At 41.6% G+C, this 25500-nt stretch overlaps 1 protein-coding gene across 1 annotated transcript in view; it reads left to right on the top strand.

The window, feature by feature from the left end:
* The window catches only part of LOC145414545 (uncharacterized), a 266969-nt gene extending 241810 nt beyond the window's left edge, over positions 1–25159 (top strand). The window contains exons 30-31 of the mRNA XM_080284065.1: positions 13007–13218; positions 25058–25159. Of these exons, the coding sequence (XP_080140191.1) occupies positions 13007–13218; positions 25058–25108 (263 nt within the window). The 3' untranslated portion in view covers positions 25109–25159. The remainder of the gene's footprint in view (positions 1–13006; positions 13219–25057) is intronic.
* The last annotated feature ends 341 nt before the right edge of the window (positions 25160–25500 follow it).

Raw genomic sequence — 25500 nt, 5'->3', positions numbered from 1 at the left:
ACCCCAAGCATGTTCAAGGATGATGCAGGATTAAGCTGAATATTATTAAACATTAGCGGGTATACCTGTGGAAGATTTTGTCGGGTTGATAGGTGTAAGAACTGAGTTTTAGATGCATTAAAAACAACCAGTTTATTTTTACCCCAGTCAGAGATACGAGCCAAGTCAGATATTAAGTGTGCCATAGCCTCATCCCATGTTTGCTGAAGTAACTGCTGAGATGGGTGTTGCGGGAACCGAATGGAAAGGTAAAGGGTGGATTCATCAGCATATGAATGGATAGGGTTAGATGTACAGCTTAGAAGGTCATTGATGAATAAATGGAAGAGAGTTGGTGATAGGACAGAGCCCTAAGGAACACCACTGTTGATAGATCTAGGAGAAGAACAGTGGCTGTCTACAACAGCGGCTATAGAATGACCAGAAAGGAAGCTGTAGATGAAGGCACAGATAGAAGGATAGAAACCATAAGAGGGCAGTTTGGAAATGAAAGATTTATGCAAGACTCGATCGAAAGCCTTTGAGATGTCAAGTTCAGTGGTAAAGCTTTCGCCAAAGTCCTGAAAGGAGAATGACCGGGAGTCTGAAAGGTAGGTGAGAAGATTGCCAGTGGAGCTTCCCTGACGGAACCCGTACTGACGATCAGAAAGAAGTTTGTGATAGGAAAGATGCCTTTAAATTTTTCTATTAAGAATTGACTCGAAAACTCAGTGGGTTAGAGTGCTCCGTTCTGACTGAAGGGTCGGAGGATCGAATCCTCCCATTGGTAGACATCAGGAAGGGCATCTGGTCATAAAATGCTACACACTCCAGTCCAAAAGTCCTCTACCCAGAGGCAACGCCTTAGCCCTTCAGGGATACCAGGCATAAAACCAAATTGATTATTATTTTTAATTTTTAAAAAGATGTTCAAGCAATTGGATGATAGTTAGAGGGTTGGGAATGGTCACCCCTCTTTGGGACTGGCTGAATGAGAGCAAACTTGCAGCAAGAAGGAAAGGTACAATTTGACAGACAAAGGCGAAAGAGTTTACCTAGGTGGGGTGTAAGCGCAGAAGCACAGTTCTTGAGGATAACAGGAGGGACTCCATCAGGCCCATATGAGTATGGATCAGTTGGCTCAGGGATTGTGTGGGTAAGATTGAAAGTTGGACTACAAATGTGGGCGATTGTGTGCGTGTATGCACCAACGCAAGATTGTGCAAGCAGAGTGAGAGAAGAGTACTGGACAAATGTGGAAATGTGGATGGACAAGTTTGAAAGGAATGAGAGAGTGTTTTTGATTGGTGATATGAATGGTAAAGTAGGGAACGTGAAGGTGGATGGAGTAGCTGGTGAGTGGGGTGTGCATGCTGAGGTAGATGAGAATGGCAGCGCTTTAGTGGACATTTGTGGCTGGAGGGGGTTGGTGATAGCCAGTACCCTCTTCAGGCACCTAATGATCCACAGGTATACATGGTGAGTGATGAGAAAGGTGGATGGTGAACTGAATGAAAGGAAGACAATGATTGATTATGTGTGTGTGGATGAAAGGATGCAAAGATGTGTAATGGATGCAAGAGCATATAGAGGTTGGGGGGGTGGACTTTCTGACTACCACCAAGAAGGTCCAAGTAAAATGGAGATATAGAAGAAGGGAAGGACAGGAGGAAGGAGTAGATGCAAGGAGAGTGGAAAGGTTACAAAAGGATGAGAAAAAGGCAGAATATAAGAGAGAAATGGAGGAATGATTGGGTAAGTATGAACTGGAGCAGATGGGGGATGTGGAAGGTGTGTGCAAGATATTCATAGAAGAAATATGTGCAGCATGTGAGGTGGTGTGTGGGGTTAAGAGAAGACGAAAAGGGGTGCAAGGAACAGCATGGTGGAATGAAGAGGTGAGACAGGCCGTGGCACAAAAGAAGAAAGCACATGATGAATGGATGAGAAATAGGGGCATGAAAGAAGTTGAGAGACGGACGAGAGAGTTATATATAGAAAGAAGGAGAGAGGTAAAAAGATTAGTAAGAGAAAGAAGAGAGTGGATGATGAATTTGGAAGGAATTTGAGTGTAAAGTGGAGGGACTGTAAGAAAATATTCTGGAAAGAGGTAGAGTGTCTAGGGTGGCAATGAAGCTAGTCGTGGAGTGAAAGATAAAAACAGTAGATTACTAGTTGAGAAAGGAGAAAAAGTGAGCAGATGGAGAGAACACTTTAAGGAATTGTTGAACCTAAAGAATGGAAGTAATGCAAGTATAAGTGGCTGGGGAATGGCTGGGAGGAGGAGGAATGTGAGAAGAGAGGAAGAAATCAGTAGGATGGAAGTTGTAGAAGCAATGAAGAAAATCAAAAGGGGGAATGCCCCAGGAATTGATGGAGTGTGTGGTAAAATGCTGAAGCATGGGGGAGAGATAGTAGTAGAATGGGTGTGGAAGATGTGTAGGTTGGCCTGGGAGGAAGGTAGTCCTGGAGGATTGGAAGTCAGGTATAATTATTCCCTTGTACAGAGGAAAAAGGAAAAAAGAAGTATATGGTTATCATAAGGGCATTTGTCTTCTTAGTGTAATAAGAAAAGTTTATGGTAGGATACTTGTTGACAGAGTTAGGGAAATAACAGAGGAATTAGTTGGAGAAGAACAGGGAGGTTTTAGGAAGGGAATAGGTTGTGTAGATCAGATATTCATTCTTAGATCTTTAGTGGAAAAGTTTCTAGAGGAGGGAAAGAAGTTGTATGTGGCCTTCATGGATTTGGAGAAAGCTTATGACAGGGTGGGTAGACAAGGATTGTGGAAAGTATTAAGAATATATGGAGTAGATGGGAAGTTGTTGAATGCTGTGAAGAGTATGTATGAGGGGGCTAAGGCTGCAGTGCATGTGGATAGTGAACTGAGTGAATTTTTTCTGTATGAAGGTTGGGTTGAAACAGGGATGTTTCATGTCTCCATGGTTGTTCAGTCTGTATATGGATGGAGTTATACAAGAGATACAAGTTAGGGCAGTGGATGTTGGAGTGGCCCTAATGAGAGAGGGCAGTGTTTGGAAATTCCCCGTACTGTTGTTTGCAGATGATACTGTGTTGTTAATTGAAGATTAAGGGGAGCTGGAGGCATGGTGGATGAGTTTGGGAAAGTGTGTAAGAAACGGAATCTAAAGGTGAATGTAGGGAAAAGTAAAGTTGTGGTCTTCGAGAGAAGTGAAGTCATTGTATGTATAGTGAGGTTGGATGATGAGGAAATGGAAATTGTGAGTACATTTAAGTACTTGGGTAGTGTGATGAGTAAGGATGGAAGTTTGGAGGGTGAAGTGCTTGAATGGGTACAACAAGGAAGAAAGATTGCTAGTTCCTTGAAAGCAGTGATACGAAGCAGGGAAATGAGCATGGAAGTGAAAAAGTTACTACATGACGGTATTGTGATACCAACTCTAACATATGGAAGTGAAGCCTGGACCTTGTTGGAGGGACAGAAGTCGAGTGAGATAGGTGGAAATGAGTTATTTGAGAGGAGCATGTGAGAGAGGTGGAAATGAATTATTTGAGAGGACCTTGTGGAGTCACATAGAGAGACAGACTGACAAATAAGGATGTGAAGGAGCATTGTGGCGTGGATGTGGATGTGATAGGAAGTGTTAGGAGAAACACACTGAGGTGGTTTGGCCATTTGGAGAGAACAGAGAGTGAGAGCCTGACGAGGAGAGTGTATGTGAGTGAGGTGGAGGGGGAGAGAGGGAGGGGGAGGCCAAGAATGAGATGGAGGGATGGAGTGGAGAGGTATATGAGAGAGGGGGGTGTGAGCTGGGAGCAGGGCAGTGACTTGGCGTGGGACAGGGCGATGTGGAGGCGATTTTGATGTGGCTACCCCGTATGGGATTAAGGCGTCTGACAATAGATAGATGGAACTCTTGCACATAGGGAGAGGAAAAAAGAAATAGCACCGAGATTAATTTTGGTATTACAGAATGAAAGATCTTGATTTTACACATCAGAAAATGTATATATCATTCTCATATGTCAAATATTTACCATGTAGCCACAGCAAGAAAGTAGCTGCTGGAGGTGGAGGAAGTATGAAGGGGTGGAGGGGGGAGAATGAGGGAGGATGGTGGGGGAAGTGTGGCATGGAAAAATCAACTTTATAGAGTTGGTAGAAGGAGCTGTGAGTCCAATCACAAGCGAGGGAGGGGGAGGGGGAGGGGGAACAAAAAGTTTGGGTAGAGGTAGGTGGCGAGAGGGTGGTGGGGGAATCACCCCCCCACCATGGGTAGGGGCCCGGATCCTCCCCCCTCCCTACTCAAGACTTAGTTCTCATTGGTTTCCATTGATATATGTCACAATCGGGCTGAAACCTAGCGTCCGCAGTTTTTTTTTTACAAAGGCTCCTTTATCGATGCTATTAGGCTTCAAGCGAAATTCTGGAAAAGGATCAGTCGATCCTATTAGTACTTTAGGGATTAACACCTATCTTCCCTACTGCTGCTGTACCACTTGACCTCATTTTTGACTCCCGATTAAATAGGAATGTGTATCTTCATCCCTTAAGTCTTCTACTATTCATCATCTTTGTTTGCTAAAAATGTTGTCTCACTTTTCATAAGGTGCTGATTATGTCACACTTTTTTGTCTTCATTCTGTCCTTATTCTTTGTAAACTTGATTATGGTTGCCAAGCCTACGAGATGCTGTCCAAAATTTTCGGGACTGGGATCGTGTCACCTAAATGGGTTGTATAGTAGAAGTGCATCTGCCTCTAGGTGGCATTACTAACATGCATTTTGAGTCAATGCCACACAGCATGGAGCTAGGCGGATGTGGGAATTAGTGACATTTGTTTGTTTGTTTGTTGTGCACATGTCATCTGGCTGTTTTCAAGATGGATATAAAATAGGAACAACAAATTTGCATCAAATTTTGTGCGAATCTCTGAAAAATTCCACCGAGACCCTGGCCATGGTTCAACAAGTGTTTGGCGAGCAATCTCTTGGTCTGACACAGGTGTTTCAGTGGCATGCACGGTTCAAGACTGGTCGAACATCGGTGTGATGACAATGACCACACTGGAAGACCCTCAACCAGTGCAACTCCTCAAAATGTCACAAAGTTCAACAGCTCATCTGTGAGGGTCGACGTCAGAGGATTCACGATGTTTGTGAGGAGGTGGGAATTGGTTATGGGGCATGTAGAGGATTCTCATTGAAGAGTTGGGCATGCACCACATCACAGCCAGATTTGTCCCCAGGCACCTGACAGCTGACCAAATGCAGCAACACATCGATGCCATCACTGAGCTTCTTGGACTGGCCTCAGAAGATGAAACCTTCTTGTCCAGAGTCATAACTGGCAATGAGAGCTGGGTTTATGGTTATGACCTTGAGACAAAGCAACAATCGTCCAAATGGAAAATTCCTGCCTCATCAAGGCCCAGAAAGGCCAGTCAGGCGAAAAGCAGTGTCAAGAACGTGTTGATTGTTTTCTTTGGCGTCAAAGGGATTGTGCACAATGAATTCATCCCAGCTGGTTAAGCTGCCAATTTCAACTTCTGCTGTGATGTTTTGTAGTGACTGCTTGAAGATGTGGGAAGGTAACATCCCAACCTGTGATGAGACAGCAACTGGCTGTTTCACCATGATGATGCTGCGGCTCACAGTGCACTCAGCACCCAGCAGTTTTTGGCCAAGAACAACATGGCTGTTTTCCCCTACGGTACTCTCTTACTTGCCGGATCTGGCCCACTGTGACTTCTTTCTGTTTCCAAAAATGAAGATCAAGCTGAAAATGTGTTGTTTTTATACCACTGAGGACATTCAGAAGGAATCGCAGGCAGTGCTTGACACTCTTATTGAAAAGGACATCCAGGGAGCATTCCAGCAATGGAGGAAGTGCTGAGACTGGTGTGTCATTGCGGAAGGGAACTACTTCGAGGGTGATGGCGGTGAGTAGGAGCTGTGGCGACTTTTCATTTTCATATAGCATTAGTCCAGAAAATTTTGAGTAGCACCTCGTATTCTTCTGCTTCTACTCACACTCTTTCAGCGCTTTATTCTATTCATCATACTGGCCTTTGTTTAGCTGTTGGTGCATTTTGGTCAACTCCCACTGCAAGTCTGTGTTGAATCAGGCATTCCCCTCTGTCTTATTGTTGTCCTCTTCTTACTCTTGTCACCTTCAGTTTCTTACTAATAAGTTACTCCGTCCTCCCAGTCTTCCCAATGCTCTTTTCTCTTGCTCTACCATCTCCATCTTCCATTCCCCCTTGGGATCCCCCCCTTCTTCAGTCTATTGATTTTACCTTTCCTCCTATTCTTTCACTTCATCCAATGTCCTTCCCACCTTGGTTTCTGACTCCTTCTGTAGTCTGCCGCACTTTTCTCGTGTGTTCTAAGTCTTCTTCCCCCCACATACAATTCACTCTCTTTTTCTCAAACATATGTCCTGTCAGTCTTGTGCCACACATATTTTTCTTAACGTCTCCAAATTTTGCCGTAGTGTCGGGTTTGCTGTTGTGTTCCTTGACTCCTCTTTTCAGAATGCTCTTACTTCCGTTGCAAGTACTGTATAGCATTCTCACTGCAGAACTGTTTGCTGTTATGCTGTTCATTTTACTCTGAAATCTCTTCCTAGGTTCTCTTCCCCCACCTTTGTTATCTTCTCCAATTGTGTTGGTGCACTCACTTCCTTACATACCTTGCCTTCTTCTCATCCACTGATCACCAAGATTCAGGAGCGGCTGTTCTGTCTTTCTGTTCGGAAAGAGTCAGTTCACTTCTGCTGGGCCCTAAGCCATATCAGGATTACTGGTAATGAAGAGGCCCACTCACTGGCACGTTCTGCAACTTTTTATTCATATATACAGTATGTATATAATGTCATAGGTCCTCTTTCCACCCCTTTCCTGCTCTTGTTCGTTTTCCTCTTCTAACCCGTCTCTTTCATGAACGTTGGCAGTCCTCGTGGGAGCTGCAGGTTAACAACAAACTTCATGGGTATAAATCCCCAGTTCTTCCCAGGCACACGTAAACCCACCCCAACCGTTGATGGGAGACTATCCTTGCTCATCTTTGCTTGGGCCATACTCATCTCACTCATGGTCATTTAATGAACTGTGAACCTCAACCCCTCTGTTTACACTGTAACTGGCCTGTGACTATCTGTCACCTCTTTCTTGATTGCACGTCTACACCAATGCTGTCTCTCAGCTTTCCCCTTCCTTCCCTCACTACGTCAGTCCCTACGGCTTACTGATTTCGAAGGTGACTCTCTCACTGTTTCTGTTTCCAGTAGTATCACTTTTCTTAGTGCACTTCACATCATACATTTAATATAATTATTTCCCCTGCTTCCTTTTGCCATCTTATGGCAAATATAGGCATATGGCCATAAAGCCATCTTATGGCTTGGTGCTAGTTCTTCATTATTCCTTTCTTCATTCCTTGATATCCAAGGCATGATTGTAATTCATTTGAAAACTCAGGTTGTTGTTAACTATTGCATTCAGCAAGACTGAGTTATTATTTAGTGTAATATATTTGTGGGTGAGTTATGCTCATGGTGGGACTAAGCAGAGCAGTTGACAGAGACTACTTACCAAAATTTAGTTCACAAAAAGGCAGACAAAAGTATTAGGGCAAAAGAAAAGTCAGTTCTGTTTGTCTTGAAAAGTATAAACTGTGTAAATTAGATTACATTATATTTCTTGACTCCTCAGTCATTCTTTCCTCCTCCTCCTGCCTACAGATGATTTACATTCCCTCTTCTGTCTTTCTTTCTTTCATTCTTTCCCCTTCCTTCTGCCCATGGGTGACTCTACACTGAGTGACAAGCCAGTGGTATCTTGTACACCAGGAAACTATTTACTTGCTGGGTGGTAACCATGTAACCAAATTATGGCGATTGGTGATTTAGTGAGTAATTAAGGCGCAGATTGAGCTGGTGCAGGTTCATATCCAAGGGGTGGTTGGGGTTTATTGCTCACATAATGCCACTCAGGGATGAGTGAGGCTGGTCACTTTCATCTCAACCCCTCTGTGGCCGCTGGCATCGAATGACGTTTAGCCAATAAGTGGCCACAGGCGTCGTTTGAGCGCGGCCTATAAAAAAACGACAAAAAATTTTTGGGAAGTGAACCAATGTTCTGAGTGTCTTCAGATTGACCTACACTACACCCCCATACATCCCATCAAGCAGTTCAGAGCCTGCTGCTGTGATGAGTGGATTTTCGATTTTTTTGTTTGTTTGTGGCCATGCCTAAACAAGCACAACTACACCCAGTATCTTGACCCAGACAGAAAATATCATCTTGGTCCTCCCTTGCGAAACACACACAATCACCCTGTTTACAATTATAAGTAAACACAGGCATAAACAAAAAAGACATGAAAATAAAAGAAAAATTAATTTTTGTTTGGTATCTTTACCTATTTGCTCAGGTTTGTTGTACTGTTTTGAATCATTTCACTTGTTCTTTACCTTTTGCAAGCATAACAGGAAAGTTTTCCACATTCACATGTTGCTTTCGTGGGTGGAAAGGCCTCCCTTCCCTTCCTGCTAATCAGTTCGTGTGAGGTGCGAATGGCAGGTCGTCTCGCATTTCAACCCTCACTCTCCAGCCTGTACACTAAAGGGACGACTTTTATCTCATTTAGGTCTAAAAACAGAAACTCTTGTCTCCCTTTTCCAACAGACTCACCACCCAGACTACAAAAATAAGTCGATACTATCATAAACACAATATAATATAATTTTTAAAATTCAACCTCGAATATTATGTACTGAAGAACTTCAGAATATGCAAATCTATTATTTCACACCTTTTCAACACCATTGACAATGTTTTTTTTGTATTTAAAAAAAAAAAAAAAAAAAAAAAAAAAAAAAATCGGTTACATCACTGCAGTACCTACGTGTGACTGGTACGAGGGGTGATTAGAAAGAAATGACAGTGAGTCCATAAACTTTTATTAGCATGAAGAACTATCAAACTATGACTCACATTCCTTCAAAGTACTCCCCTCCAACCTCTATGCAGCGTTCCATTCTCTTTCTCCACTTCATGAAGCAAGCGTGGTACTCTGAAGACGGTATACTTCGGAGTTCTGAATTGACGGTCCGTGCCAAGTCTTGGATGCGATGAAATTGCTTCCCAGCGATGGCAGATTTAATTTTTGGAAACAACCAAAAGTCACAGGGAGCCAGGTCAGGGGAGTAGGGTGGGTGGGGGAGCAGAGTTATACCTTGTTGTTCCAGGTACTGCATAGTGAGGCGAGCTTTGTGGGGTGCAGCATTGTCGTGGTGCAGCAAAAGGCGAGACCAACGGCGGGTTGGTGCGGTGTTGGCCTTGTGTTCCAAGACTTGTGGAAGGACCTGGTCTGTGTAGTATTGGGCTGTGATAGTGGACTTTTCAGGTATCACATCCACGCATATTGGTCCTTGAGAATTGAAAAAGATGGTGAAAAGGCGCTTCCGGCTGCGAAATCCTTCCTTCAAAATCTGAGGTCGAGGGTCTTCATCGCCCAACCACACCATGTTTGACTGCTTGTCACGGGTTGTGAAGAATGAAATCCAACACTCATCTCCAGTAGCAACATCTGAGAACCGTTTTGGACCATTTGGCTCAAATTCAGCAAGCCAGACACGACAAATCCTCACCCGTTCAGCCTTTTGCTCATCAGTCAACAAATGGGGTATCCATCGACAACACTTCTTCCTCAGGTGTAATTGTTCATGCACGATGTCATATGCACTCCCATAACTGATATCAAGCTCCAAGGCTAAGAACCTAAGAGTTACAGTTGGATCCTCGTCAATGATGGACTGTGCACGGACAGTTGTTGCTTCGGTCACGGATGTCCGGGGGCGTCCAGAGCGTTGTTCATCTTTCAATTCAGTTTTTCCTGCTGTGAAAGCATGAATCCAGCGGGAAGCAGTTTCCAGGGAAGGAGTAGTGTCTGGATAAACTTGTAATAATTCCCCTCGAATCTCTGTTGCTTTCTTTCCCAGTTTCCACCTCGTAAAAATGTAGAACCTGCAGCCTTCTTTCGAGTAATCCATGTTTCTGGCCAGAGAGCAAAAACAAGAGTGAAGCATTCACTCACAACAATAAAACAAGAAAAGTCAGGCATACGGCGACAAGTTCAAACTCGTAAGGACAGGCAACTCTGCACTCTCCTTGCTCCCCTACCTCCCATCATTCAAGGTTTTCATGTTATAGCACGAACTGTCATTACTTTCTGATCACCCTTCGTATCAGCTACCTAAATTTACGCAGCATCCGCATTCGATTGCACACCACAGGATGGGTCTAGGAAACCGAACTTTGCACTGCCAGGTGCATTGGAACTTCCTCTTCAAAATGGCAAAGAAAAAAAAAATCAATTTTTGAAACTTCAGAAAATGGCCCCGGCATCCACCAAGGGCGCATGTAAAATTCTGGACCTGCAGCCACGGTGGGGTTAAATGTCAGGACTGAGTTGCCTAGTCCTGGGCTCCTACGCTCCTCATGGGGCAACATAGGATTGGATGATGGATGGATGGATGAATGAAAGCATTATTCTTTTCTGTTGTCATTTTAGTTAATTACAAAAGTAATTATTTTGTAGTAGGGCACCAGGTTTTGCGCCAAAATGGGACCATGAAAAGTGCCGCAAAAGTTGATTTCTCCATAGTAGTTGTTTATAGGGACCAGGCTTGTAAGATAACTCACCCCTCTAGTGTATTTCCTACTTTAAATACATCCTAAAGTTATCTGAAGTGTTGTTATTAACACATTAAATCACAAAGTATCTAACAATAAAACAAAAGCATCATAAAATACATTACAGTGCACTTAAATACATTATTTACTGGCTCTATTACTTACATGTGTAACACAATCATAATGCTCACTAGGAAGAGGAGGGTGAAGGGCTTAATAGACTCGATGCAAGGGGGACATCTAAGGCTTTGGGTAGGGCTAGTGGGCCCCACCACTGCTTCCAACACTGTCTCCATCACCACTACTCCATTCATGCTGTGCCCTTTGATGCAGCACATTCACTCTGTTATGCCTATCCCTTGAAGCTTGCCTCTCTTGCAAAGCCCGAGAATTCCTTCATTTCCGCCCCAATTTTATTTGTCAATTTTTCAGCATAGTTGCGTTTTTTAACCCCCTTTCAATAGTTGTCCTTGGCCGTCCCTTTACTGCCTGCTGTTCCAGGTTCACGCCGTCTTACACTATTTCCACTATCACCTGGTCCACCTCCGGCTCCATTTGAAGCACAAGATGACATATTTCCGTCAGTTACTAATCAAAGACACGAGAGTGTAACACTCAACTTGTGGACACACTGAACATGTGTGGGAAGCAGACTTAAACTGAGTGTTGGCGCTGGCATCACAATGGCGAGAATCTGAAACTTGTGGTGCTGGGGGGAGTTGTCGTTAGGGTTCGGTCATAGGAATACAGTATTTGATTGCTGCCACGATAGTGCATTCACCAGTCTGATGTCATGAAATCTGGTGCCTACTGTAATGACAACTAATGACTGATGGTATTTTGGTCATGTAATGCCACTAGGGGTGTGGGTTGGGTTCCATCAATTAAATATTGTGGACAATAGTAGCAAAATCTCTTACCCCTGTTCTATCAAATGGGTTATATGGGATTGGCTGTTACATTGGATGCAACTGTGATTTTAATTGAGAATATATAATTTTCCTTTAATACACTACCATAGAACCCATAGAATCCTAGGGGTTATTGGAGAAGGGGTACTGGCCATGTATTCACTAGGTATCAAGAAAGCTAAAGGGGAGGACTGCAAGGACTAGGAATCCCCCATACCCTGTAAATTTGCAGTATATTAGCAGTTTAGATAGTATTGGATGTGGGTCCTCTTTCTGTCCAGGTTTCAGTAAATCAATGCAGGTTCATTTGTGGATGTATTTAAACCTTAAAACCTGGAGTTAAATCTAACATGCCACTGTGCTATACCTGGAGATGTTTGTAAAAATTACTTATTTTCGGACCGTCCTAGCTTAGTAACTACTCCACCTAGAACATTTGATAAGAGACAGTAGTAATCACCAATCCTACATCTCTCCACTACAAATGTCCCCAGGTGTCAAGATGGATTCATTTAATGCGTGGAAGTGGAGAATAGAGGTCACTTTCGGGGTCATGGAGAGGATGTCTCCCAATGAGTGTGCGAGTCCATGACTAGGACGGGCTGTCTTCACAGGCTGGAGTGGCCCAGGCAGGATGGGGTTGCCTCTCTTAGACTTTCCTACTCATCCTACGTACATAATACACTTATTTTTCTAAATACTTACTTCACTACAAGAATGGTACTCATTTCTAAATGGTAACTTTTGTGATAACTTATTTTCTGTACTTTAATTTTTATAATTTTCTAAGAACCTATGTATGTTGTGCTTATTTTTCAAAAATATTTCTTCACTGAATGTCAGTCCTTACTATCATAATAGTTACTGTATTCTCTACACCAAAATTTCCCATACTTTCCCATTTCACTGGTGCACATTACCCTCCACATGGTAACTTTCATTTTCAGGTGTTGTCTCCCTACTTGACAATGTCAATGCTGTCACCTCTAGTTCCCTCCTGATTGCAATTTCAATCACTTCTTTGCATGAATGGATGAGTTGGCAAGGGGCAGGCAACGGCAGCAACAAGTGAATCAGACTATGCGGAATCAGAACTCATTATTCTTAGTCCTCTTGTGTTACTTGGTAGACTGCCAGTGCTGTCTGCCTGCCTCCTCTGCACTTGCATGATGTCCTGGTGAAAATGGTTGTCTCATCAGACCAGGGGAGGAGAAGCAAAATGATTATGTCCATCACCCAGGAATTTCCAAACACCTGATTTCCAATGGCCAGTGCTATCAGCTGTGCTTTAGGGGTTAATGCAAAAGATGTGAGAGAAGAGTGTTAAAACATATAATTGGATGTAGTTCAAAAGGGAGTTTTAAATCTGATGTACTTGTGATGGTCATGGGCTTATATTTTCTTGAACTTCATGTAAGTTTTTATTCTACAGTGTCGTCATCAGAGCAGGGTAGTGGTAGCAGCCGAGGCACATGTGATGGTAATGGGTTAACATTGGACTGGGGTCACCTGGAAGCAGTGTATGAGTCATGTGTGTCAGCCACGGAGGGCTCCACTGTAGATGACCTTCTTCGTCTTCACACTGCCATCTCCTCGCTCATCAACAAGCACCTCAGGGATGTTGATCGAGGGCAGCTGCTCCAGGTAACTATAGGCAGTCTTAGTTGTAAGTCAGGGATATGTTTTAGAATATCTTTACTTTTTCAGTATTATTGTTATCGTAAATTGGAAGAAACTGGCAGATCAGCTGAATAGGCAGCATCAGTCCCAGTTACAATTCAGGATGTGATTTAAAATGTCACAACTTTTTTCATTCAGCTGGTAAAGGAAATTTGGCAGAAGTGTTAAATCTGTTGCATGAATACTGTATCTTGTGGCTTGTAAGACTTTTTTTTTTTTTTTTTTTTTTTTTTTTTTTACACTGAAGAGTCTTCATATGTCTTCAAAGATGAATGTCATGAGGTTAGTTGAAACAGCCACATATACAGGTAGTTATCGTATATACTGTATATCATTGGTAGACTGTACAATGAAAAACATTTAATTAAAATAAAACAGTTGATAAATTGTGAAAAATGAGATGCATTTAGATGTTTATTCAGAAGATTTAGGAAAACTTTAAGGACAGCCACATATACTGACAGTGCTGCCACATAATGTCTCCATCTACCTACTGCCAGATGCCTTAATCCTGTTAGAGGTGGCCACAAACAAACTGCCTTCATGTTGCCCTATCCCCCACCATTTCACTGACCTTCTGTCAGCACACATCCCCCTCTCTTGTATACCTCCCCACTCCATCCCTCCATCTCATCCTTGGCCTCCCCCTCCCTCTCTCTCTCCCCTTCTCCACGTCACTCACGTACACTCTTCATTAGTCTCTCGCTCTCCTTCCTCTCCACATGGCCAAACCACCTCAGTGGATTTTGCCTAATGCATTCTATCACATCCACATCCACACCACAATGCTCCTACTTTTCCGCATTTGTCAGTCTGCCTCTCCATGTAACTTCACATGCTCCTCTCAAATAACTCATTTCCACTGCTCTCACTCTTGACTTGTGTCCTTCCAACAATGTCCAAGCTTCACTTCCATATGTTAGAGTTGGCATCATAATACTATCATTCAGCAACTTCTTTAGTTCCATGCTCATTTCCCTGTTTTTTATCACTGCTTTCAAAGAACCAGTCACCCTTCTTCCTTGTTGTACCCTTTCAAGTGCATTATCCTCCAATTTTCTGTCCTTACTCATCATGCTACCAAGGTACTTAAGTACACTGCTTACATTTTCCATTTCCTCATCATCCAGCCTCACTGTACATTCAATGTACTGTACTGCATTTCTCTTGAAGACCATTACTTTACTCTTCCCTACATTTACCTTTAGATTCCGCTTCTTACACACATTCACAAACTCATTCACCTGGTGTCTACTGGTGAATATAACAGAAATTTCTCCATGCAAGCATGGATTTTTAACCCGTGGATTGCAAGCTACAGCTGAGGCTGGGTAGCGTCACATTGTGAGCCACAGCTCAGGCTGTGCTGGCTGTGCATCACCGCTAACTACTCCACCCCTGTGCAAACTTACTCATGGCACCACGCAAAGACAGAAAGATTTTTTTCTTTTCAACAGATGATGCCCTGGATGTTTATCTTCAGGTTTATAATAAACAGTCCCCCCCCCCCACTACTCCCCTACGTAAACTTACTCATGGCCCTGTGCAAAGATGGAGAGAGGGAGATCTTTTTTTTTTTTCACCAGATGATGCCCTTGATATTTATCTTCAAGTTTATAATAAACAAAAACTTAAAAATAAAAAAATAAAAAACATTTTTTGTTTAAAAAAAAAAAAAAAATTGCATTTAAAAAAAAAAAAAAAAAAAAAAAAATCCATACCACTGGATGGAATAAAAAAAAGTACTGTTATTGCACAATCCACGGGTTAAATGAACAGGTGTATGCAACTTTTTGCTGGCCTTTATCTTTTTGTGATTTTATATTTTCTTTGTTTGAATCATGCTGATATGTTACATGCAATGATGCAATCAAGGGACTTGATAACAAACCCAGCTCTGTGTTTACATACTGACAATGCTGCCATTTGGTGTCTGATGTTGAATATAGCAGAAATTTCTCCACGCAAGCCTGAATTTTTAAAATTAGCAAGTGTTTGTAACTTTTTATTGGCCTTTATTTTTTGTGATTTTATATTTTCTATACATGAAACATGCTGATACATGCAAGCATGTAACTTGAGGTCAAACCCAACCCTGTGCATACATACTGACAGTGCTGCCACCTGGTGTCTGCTGGTGAATATATCTGAAGTTTTTAATGCAAACATAGGGGCGGATGTACTAACAGCGTCCCCTTAGGGGTGCTGTTGCTACGCTCGTGTACAATGGTCAGTGTTTTGCCATGTACAGTACCAACATTTCTCCCACCATCATACGGTGACCCTAAGCTAAGGGCAGGGGGAGAACTCGTTGTGTTTGGGGGAAATTTTTCCCCACTCAGATGACAGTGTGGTTGGCCTAACCAAACAGCCAAACCGTACGTAACTGAACAATCTGACCTTACCTAACTGAACAACATGACCTTACCTAACTGAATGACCTGACCTAACCAGTCATACTAACCTTACCTAACGGAACAACCTAACACAACCAAATCTGATAACAACTTAACCTAACATTACCATACTGAACGGCCTAATCTTAACATGACCTAACAAGCTAAATTTATCAGACCTAATCAAACCTTAACCTAGGCCAGAGGAGTCCAGACTATTCTTGTTCATTACCCACATTTGTTAGGAAATCTCTGATGATTCCTCTGATTTCCAAGGGGGGGATTCCATCCCCCCTTTGGGAGTTATTTTAGTTAAATAAACGAATTAATTTTAAAATGTAATGGCATGAAATTTATTGGTCTTATTTATTTATTTTTTTTTATTTATTTTTTTTTTAAGCCTGACAATGATTTGAGGGCCCAAATTTTGTCCAAACTCTTAAAAGGCATAAATCAAAAGTCAAGAAACATTTGACCATGTATTGAATTTGTAACCAACACATAAAAGCCCTCCCCTCCTTTTTTTTTTTTTTTTTTTTTTCCCCACGTAACATACTTAGCCCAGTTAACCTAAACTTAAGTTAGCCTAACCTAACTAAAACTAAACTAACCTTAACTTACCCCATTCTAAAAATAAATTAACCAACACAACCGAAGTTTAAAGTACAGGTAACTCGCACGGAACACGTGGGTTTCGTTCCTACCGTGCCGTGTTAGGTGCGAAATCGCGTATATTTAAACTACTCCATATTTTGCTCCCTAGACCCCCCAAATGTGTTGTTTTGCTGTTATCTGTCACTGGTAATCACTAGAAAGCACTTTAAGTGGTTAGAAGGTTTATTTAATGTTATAACTCACAAATACAGTACTCCAGAGCAAAATTTCAACACACAAATACTGTACGTAAACACAAGGAAACATTCCGACGCCGATCATAGGTAATCATATAAATCAGGTTAACTGGTACCAGGGCTTTAACTTACAAGTACATACCAGAACAGTACATATTTAACTTAGATATGCAGTGCTGTGATATCGAATGATTTCAGTACATAATCTGTTAGGAATGGCTGGGAAAAAAAAAATGCTATGAATACATTTTCACCTTTTTGATATATGTTTACGCTAGTTTCGAGTTATTTTTTATGTTATCGTTGTGCCCATGCTTGGAAAAGGGAGCGAAAGAGTTGAATTTTCAGTCCTAAATGAGAAAACTGCACGTCCTCCAAGGCTAGACTCTGCCACGGGAGAATCAAGTGGAGGGTCAGTCCGATTAGCAATAAGGAAGTTGTGTCACAACTTCCAGCTCCCACACCACGAGTATGGCTAAAAATAGAATCGTAATGCAGTTTCAGAACTAACAATAAGTCTAATTATTACGAATACAGATACAAAGCAGAAATAAATACGTTTACAGACGGGGAAAACGTACTTCTTCCGTCATGACATGTTCATCTTTCTCTATCATTTTACCTTGTTATTTTCGCAATATATATTGCTGTCTCGTAAACAGGGTGGTTGTTTGTGTTTTGCAAGGGAGGAAAAAGATTGTATTTTCTGTCTGGGTCGAGATAATGGATGTAACTATGTGTGGTTAGGCATGGCCACGAGCGAAAAAATCGTACATCCACTCATCACGATAGCAGGTGGTGAACTGACAGATGACACATGAGAGGGTGAAGTCAAGGTCAGTCTCATGTCCCAGATTTTCGTTCACTTCCTGAAAGTTTTCACAGTTTTCTACAATTTGCATTGCATCAAATGATCCAAACCATTACAGCAAACCTGAGCAAATAGGTAAAGATACCAAGACAAAAATGTATTTTTCTCTTATTATAAGTCTTTAACGAACAAACAAAAAAGGCAATATTCCGACGCCGATCATGGGTAATCATATAAATCAGGTTAACTGGTTACAAGGCTTTATTTAATGCTTTAATTGCCTACAAGTACATACCAGAACAGTAAATATTTAACTTACAAATATAGTACTGTAGAAAAGCAGTACAGTAAGAGTTTAACGAACAAACAAAAAAGGCAATATTCCGACGCCGATCATGGGTAATCATATAATTCGGGTTAACTGGTTACAAGGCTTTATTTAATGATTTAACTTTATTTAAGTGCTTACAAGTACAGTACATACGAGAACAGTAAATATTTAACATACAAATACAGTACAGTACTGTGGAAAAAACGAACAAATAAAAAAGGCAATATTCTGACGCCTATCAGGTAAACTGGTTATAAGACTTTATTTCTCGCTTTAACGTTATTTAATAGTACTTTAAGTTGCACATAAACTTACCAGAACAGTACAGTACTCTAAATATTTAACTTACAAATACTGTGCTACTGTACTCGGGAATGTCTCACTCACTGAATAATTTCCCGCCTAGATCGTCATGTAATCAAAACAAACCGCTTGCTGCGGTGATGTTCGAGGATTTGATCTTTCAAAGGCCTCTCCTGCGTTAATTTGTAGTTTTCATGATGGTTTTTTAATCTTACGTTGTCTTATATGTATCCCAGCCCTTACCGTGTATAATTGCGAGCGCGTTCCGCGAGATCGTGTTCCGTGCGAGTTACCTGTAACCCAGTCTAACCTACTCTTAACCCCTTAACCGCAGGGTCACTTTCGTGACGCTCGGGTGCAGTGGATCATACTGCGGGGCATCACTTTTGTGATTCTGTGTTGTTTTGAATTTGCCTGGGCATTCAAGTGGTGACTTGTATCATCTGTCAGTACTGCCAGTGTCCAACAATAGTCAGCCCTGCTAATGTCATATGTACTCCCATCCATTCTTGACAATTTAGCCATTTTTCCCCGTTCTTGACTCCCCTCCCTACCTCCCCTCCATTACCTTTTCCTCCCGCCTGCCCAGTCGCACCGCACTATGTAAATCTTGCCTGGATTTTTCCACTGATTTCATCCATTGAAATGAGCCCTATGCCCCATTTTTATACAAAATAATATATATAAAAAAGAAAAAAGGTAATTGATAGTGCCATACACCTGGAATTGGCTAATTATCACCTGGCAACACCCCACGTACACTCGTTAGCTAATTTTCCCTGCTTATTTCCCCTTGAAATATGCCGTATGACCTGTTCTCATAATAAAAATATATATAAGAAAGGAAGAGAGAAGCCTTAGTGATATTTACATTCACCTGGAACGACCTAATTTATTATATTGTCTAGATTTCCTGCCAATCATTTCATAGCATATAAATTAGCAGCTGTCACCACACTGACATTGTCAACCCTTGGCTGCCCATATACGCCATGTCATTCAATTTACTGTCGTCTTTCGAGGTGAGACCATGTCGGATTCGCGCCCTTCCATTTCCGCTGCTTCTGAGCCCACTGCAAAGGGCCCTGTGACCTCTACCCCTACTAAACCCCATGTGGGAAGGGGTAAAGGACTAAGTGACTGCTGTTGAACGTGAACTGGCTGATTTATCAATGATAATGATGGACAGTGACTATGAGCTTTCTGGTGAATCTCGTGTTGAGCCTGTGGAGGAAATGGTGACAGAAACTCCAAGTACGAGTGCTTCAGTGTCCAAAGTTCGTCCTGGTTCCAAGGGAAAGGAGCCCTTAGTGCAGCAAGGGAAGGAATTTGGGAAGGGAGTGAAGAGGAGGCGGGTTAGCCCTGGAAAAATGGCCCCGTGTGACATAACCCTCCATGAGTCCCGAGGTGAACCACCTCCCCGCTCTCCCAGCCCCACTTCACTAATATCTTCCACCTCTTCAGTCAAAATTTCCCCTGAGTCTTCGTCGTCAGAGTCTCCACCAGCACCAACAGTGAAGGCAGGCCGTAGGGGACGAGGTAAATCCCTTACCCATTGTAAAAGTAGAGTTGTTTCTAGAGTAAGAGCTGCTAGTGGTACACGGCAATATGGGGTCAGTCGGAGTGACCTTGAAACTCCCCAGTCTGCCTCACAGCCACACTTATCCACCCTCACCCAGCCTACACCGCCACGAGAGGGAACCCTGGACTCCTTCGTGTGGACGGAAGGTTCCGATTTCGTCCCGGAACAACTCCACTCTGACGAGAGTTCCTCAGGGATACAGCCTGCCTATACTCTTGACGAGGATGCTGAGTGTGTGGACTACCTTTTGGCCTTCCGTGATGATGAAGTCATGCAGCATATATGTGATGAGACCAACAGGTATGAGTCACAACGTGCTGCAAGTGGTGCAGGTACAGTGAAAATACAACAGTGGACTGTGCTTGAAGTGCAGAAACTGTATGTTTTCTTCACCCTCATGCTTCTTATGCCTCATGTACGGAAGCATGAGTTGGAAGATTACTGGCCCATGGACCCTTTACTACCATCACCCACCTTCAATAAGTACATGGCCAGAGATCGGTTCCATAACATCGTGGGAAACCTGCACTTCACCAGCAATGATGTACAGGTTATCCCTTAATTCACGCGAACTTTTTTCACGCGATTTCGGTTATCCACGAATTTTTCGTACAATAATTAAAACAAAATTATAGTATTCAAATTAAGTAATTTCAGTATACAAGAGAAATAAATAAAATATAAAAAATGCCTACCTGCTGCCCATGTGCACACATATATGTATGTGTGTGTGTGTGTGGGTGCCTGGGAGGTCGGTCTACCACGCACCACACAGTCAGTTTGAATCCGACAGTCGAATCATGCGTGACTCGAGATCAAGAATCGTTATTTATGGCTTATTTTTCTGCCTTCCAGTGATTGCTTGCCTTGTCTGCCAACATGGGGCCTAAGCGTAGTGCTAGTGATGCATGTGGTAACACACCAAAGCGGGCTGGTAAAGTGGTGTCACTGACAAAGTTAAAGTGTTGGACAAACTTCAGGGTGGAATGTCGGCGACAGTTCTCTGTCAGGATGATTCCCCGTCATTTATTTACATACCAGTTTATTTAGCAAGTACAGTACACTAGTTTTTTACTTATATGAGTTATAAAATCCCCCTGAAAAATAGTTATTAAAGTATTAATTAATCAATAATAAGTATATTAATAGAATGACGGGGAATTGTCCATGTTTTGACGGTGAATTGACATGATGGTGAAGTGTCTCAGAACCGTATGTTTGGGGTGAGTCAACTGTTCATACAATAAAGGAGAACGTAGCATACGGGAGACAGAGAGGGCTAGTGCACCAGACTGCTAAAGTGTCTCCACCTACACCTGTGAATTGTCTTGGAACCGCATGTTTGGGGTGAATGAGTCAACTGTTCATACAATAAAGAAGGCAGAATGTAGCATACGGGAGGCAGTGAGGGCTAGTGCACCAAACTGCTGAAGTGTCTCCACCTACGCCTGTGCTTGTCAGGTTTCAGTTTTAAATTTCTTACATTTTTGTTGTTTTTAATACTTTATGCTAGTTTATAAGGTGTATGTAGTGCATAAACAGTATTATTGAGATGTAATATATGTATAGACATGCGTAATTATGTGCACACAAGGGCAGAACATATACGCGAATTTACCACATACACGAAGGGTCTGGGAACGTAACCCTCACGTGAATTAAGGGCTTACCTGTACTTTCCCAGTCTGACCCATTGTGGAAGATCTGGGAGATTCTGCAGTGCCTTATATGCTGCTAAATAAGATGGCACTTGAACTTCAGTATGTTGTGTTTCTGTTATTTACTTGAACTTGATAGCAAAAAGAACATTAACCCCTACACCGCGGGCTTGTTTACCAATGACTTGCATGTGCCGCGGGGTTATTTGGGCTCCGACAGACTCTCAAAAAATATTTGCCAAAAATCAGTTATTAGTCCTAGAATAATAAAATTACTTATGCTTATGGCACATACCTTCAGCTTTCTCCTGGAATGATTGTTGAGCCTTCGTCAGTTACCGTAGGACTTGTGGAGACCTCTGAAGTAGGGTAAAGAAGTCTCCACTTTACACTTCCCGACAACCCGTAATATGATTACCACAGCCAGATACAAACACTATAAACACTATTCTACAATTTTCAAGTAGTTTGGGATCCATACTAAAAAAAAAAACACTGTGAAAGCAATGGAAATTACGAGCGCGTCTGATCGTCGCACTGGCACTAGTTCGCTCTTAGTAGTCTGTCATTTATTATTCATAAAACCCCTCACACTTTATATTTCTATTACTATATAACACTTATATATATCTACAGTCTTTATTCATAAGTTTCCTTCAGTAGTATTAGTTTATTGTCACTGTAGGGATTCAATTTCTTTCAGTAAAATACGTAGCATTCACTTTCTCGTCCTGTATACTGGCATTGAGAGTGAATGTCACTTTCATCTTCACTCTCATAACTCATAGCATTCAGACATGCTAGAGTGAAACTTTCACTTTCATTACTCCTAGGGTATATACTCGTATTCTTATAATACTACTCATTTACATTTCTATTTACGTTCTCTATTTTATTTACGTTATTTACATTTCTATTTTATTTACACTGTGTTGTGCACTGTCACTTGAAATAACTTATAAAACTATTTTCCATTGTTCACGTATATTTACATTCATTACTTTCACTTGCTGTTTACACATTATTTACACATTATTTACAATTCCACTTGCACTGTTTTACTCAATAGAAGGATCGTAGTCACTCTTTTATCAATTGTCAGCCCTTTACCTCTTTCCACACGAGGTTTAGTAGGGGGTAAAGGTCACAGGGCCATTTGCATGGGGGTGAAAAAAGACCTTGAAGTCAGCAAGAAGAAACATACGTACTCTCGCTTCGGAAGTTGAGAGTAACCTGATAACGGAGGGCCAGCTGGAGGCCTGCTAAGGGGTTATTCAGAGTTACCAATATTACTTCTTGAAACAGCTAAGTCTAGCACTGATATGATTGGCAGGAAATCTAGACAATACATTATAAATTTGGTAGTTCCAGGTGAATGTAAATATCACTTAGGCTTCTCCCTTCCCTCCTTACATGTATATTTATTTCGAAAATAGATTAGAGGCCTACTTGGGAGATATATATTCAGAGCTACCAATGTTAGATCTTGAAACATCTTTGTTTAGCACTGATATGATTGGCAGGAAATCTAGACAATACATTATAAATTAGGTAGTTCCAGGTGAATGTAAATATCACTTAGGCTTCTCCCTTCCCTCCTTACATGTATATTTATTACGAAAATAGATTATAGGGCATATTTCAAGGGGAAAAAAACAGCGAAAATTAGTGAACGAGTGCACGTGAGCTGTTGTCAGGTGATAATTAGCCAATTCCAGGTGTTTGGCACTCTCACTTACCTTATTTCTTTCTTGTATATATTATTTGGTATAAGAATAGGACATAGGGCTTATTTCAATGGATGAAATCAGTGAAAAATTCCAGGGAAGATTTACTTAGCGTAGCACGGCCAGGCAGGCGAGAGGATAGGGTAATGGAGGGGGGGTAGGGAGGGGAGTCAAGAATGGGGAGAAATGGCTAAATTGTCAACAATGGATGGGAGTACAGATGAGATTAGGAGTGCTGACTAGTGTTGGACATTGGCAGTACTGATAGATGATACAAGCCCCCACTTGGAAGCCCGGGTGAATTCAAAATAACACAGAATCACAAAAGCGACGCCCCGCGGTATGATCCCTTGCTCCCAAGCGTCACGAAAGTGACGCCCCGTGGTTAAGGGGTTAAGAAAAAGGTGACTAGGATGAATTATTGTATCCAGAATTTTGCTGAGCTTCTTTCTGTAGATAGGATATTCATTCTTAGATCTTTAATGGAAAAGTTTCTAGAGAAGGGAAAGAAGGTGTATGCAGCCTTCATGGATTTCGAAAAAGCATACGACAGGGTGGATAGACAAGGATTGTGGAAAGTATTAAGAATACATGGAGTAGATGGGAAGTTGTTGAATGCCATGAAGAGTATGTATGAGGGTGCTAAGGCTGCAGTGCGTGTGAATGGTGAACTAAGTGAAGTTTTCTATTTGAAGGTTCGACTGAAACAAGGATGTGTTATGTCTCCATGGTTGTTCAATCTGTATATGGATGGGTTTATAAAAGAGTTACAAAGTAGGGCAGTGGATGTTGGAGTGGCCCTAGTGAGAGAGGACAGTGTTTGGAAACTCCCTGTACTGTTGTTTGCAGATAATACTGCGTTGTTAAGTGAAGACAAAGGGGAGCTGTAGGGCTTGGTGGATGAGTTTAGAAGAGTGTGTATGAAACGGAATCTAAAGTTGAATGAAGGGAAGGCTTGGTGGATGAGTTTGGGAGAGTGTTTAAGAAATGGAATCTAAAGGTGAATGCAGGGAAGAGTAAAGTTATGGTCTTCAAGAGAAGTGAAGTCATTGAATGTATAGTGAGGTTGGATGATGAGGAAATGGAAAATGTGAGTGCGTTTAAGTACTTGGGTAGTATGATGAGTAAGGATGGAAGTTTGGAGAGTGAAGTGCTTGAAAGGGTACAACAAGGAAGAAAGATTGCCGGTTCCTTGAAAGCAGTGATAAGAAACTGGGAAGTGAGCATGGGAATGAAAAAGTTACTACATGACAGTATTGTGATACCAATCTAACGTATGGAAGTGAAGCCTGGACCTTGTTGGAGGGACAGAAGTCAAGAGTGAAAGCAGTGGAAATGAGTTATTTGAGAGGAGCATGTTGAGTCACATGGAGAGACAGACTGACAAATGAGGAAGCGAAGAAGCGTTGTGGTGTGGATGTGGATGTGATAGGAAGCATTAGGAGAAACACACTGAGGTGGTTTGGCCATGTGGAGAGGATGGAGAGATACTGGCGAGGAGAGTGTAAAGTATGTGAGTGAGGTGGAGGGGGGGAGAGGGAGAGGGAGGCTGAGGATGAGATGGAGGGATCGAGTGGAGAGGTATGAGTGAGTGGGATGTGAGCTGGGAGCAGGGCAGTGAAATGGCGGGCGACAGGGTGACGTGAAGGTGATTTGTTTGTGGCCACCCCTTACAGGATTAAGGCGTCTGGCAATAGATAGATAAATAGATTCATTTTGTATACCGAGGAAAATTTCCTCCACAGTTTTTTTTTTTTTTTTGGGGGGGGGGGGTATTATATGGTTCTTTCAAGAACTGTGCATTTTTTTTTTTCCAGTATTTTTTGGTATTATATGGTTCAAGAACTGTGCATTGTACTATTTACCATTTGTCAGTGTTAATATTGCATTTAGAATCAGAGGTTATACTTCTTCACTTTCATGATGTATTTAATTTTTTCATTATTGCTAGTGCCAGATTTTATTAAGATTTGGAGGAACTTTTCTAAAGGGAAGTGTTAAAGATATTCTTCAGTAACCCCTTCAGTATTATAAATCTGTTCAATATTGAATAATAATCAGGTGATACAAAAAAATAGTCATTTGATTGAAGGAGTTAAATTATTATGTTGGAAGATACTCATTATATGGAATTTATTTTTTAGGAAACTGAGGCTGAGATTCGCCGATTCACACAGTTCCACAAGAAGAGTTAATGTAGGGCTCACAGTGATGGTGCCCTCCCTACTGCATCTCACCACTCTAAGCACTTCACTAGTACTTTACAACATGGGCAATTTTATGTCATAAAGTTATTTATTTTAATTAAGCTTTAGTTTATTATTATTATTATTATTATTATTATTATTTTCTTGCCTGGTAAGTAAATAAATGTATTTGATACCACTGTCACCATAACTTTTAATATTGATAGTTTGGGTAATCCATTTAATAATAATAACTGTTTGTCTTATTTTGGTTTTATTCTGACTTTGGCACAGAACTCCATAGTGTAACATAATACAGTAGTTAATAAGGTTTTTTGAGGGCATAGGATGGACTCCTACCTTTAAATATTGTGGACTGTGATAGCCTAGTTTCAATTCGT

Source organism: Coenobita brevimanus, chromosome 100, assembly GCF_032717465.1.
Source record: "Coenobita brevimanus isolate Jiangsu-jjx chromosome 100, ASM3271746v2, whole genome shotgun sequence".
NCBI lineage: Eukaryota > Metazoa > Arthropoda > Malacostraca > Decapoda > Coenobitidae > Coenobita > Coenobita brevimanus.
Note: the sequence above shows the minus strand (reverse complement) of the source record. Positions and strands in the feature narration are given on the sequence as shown.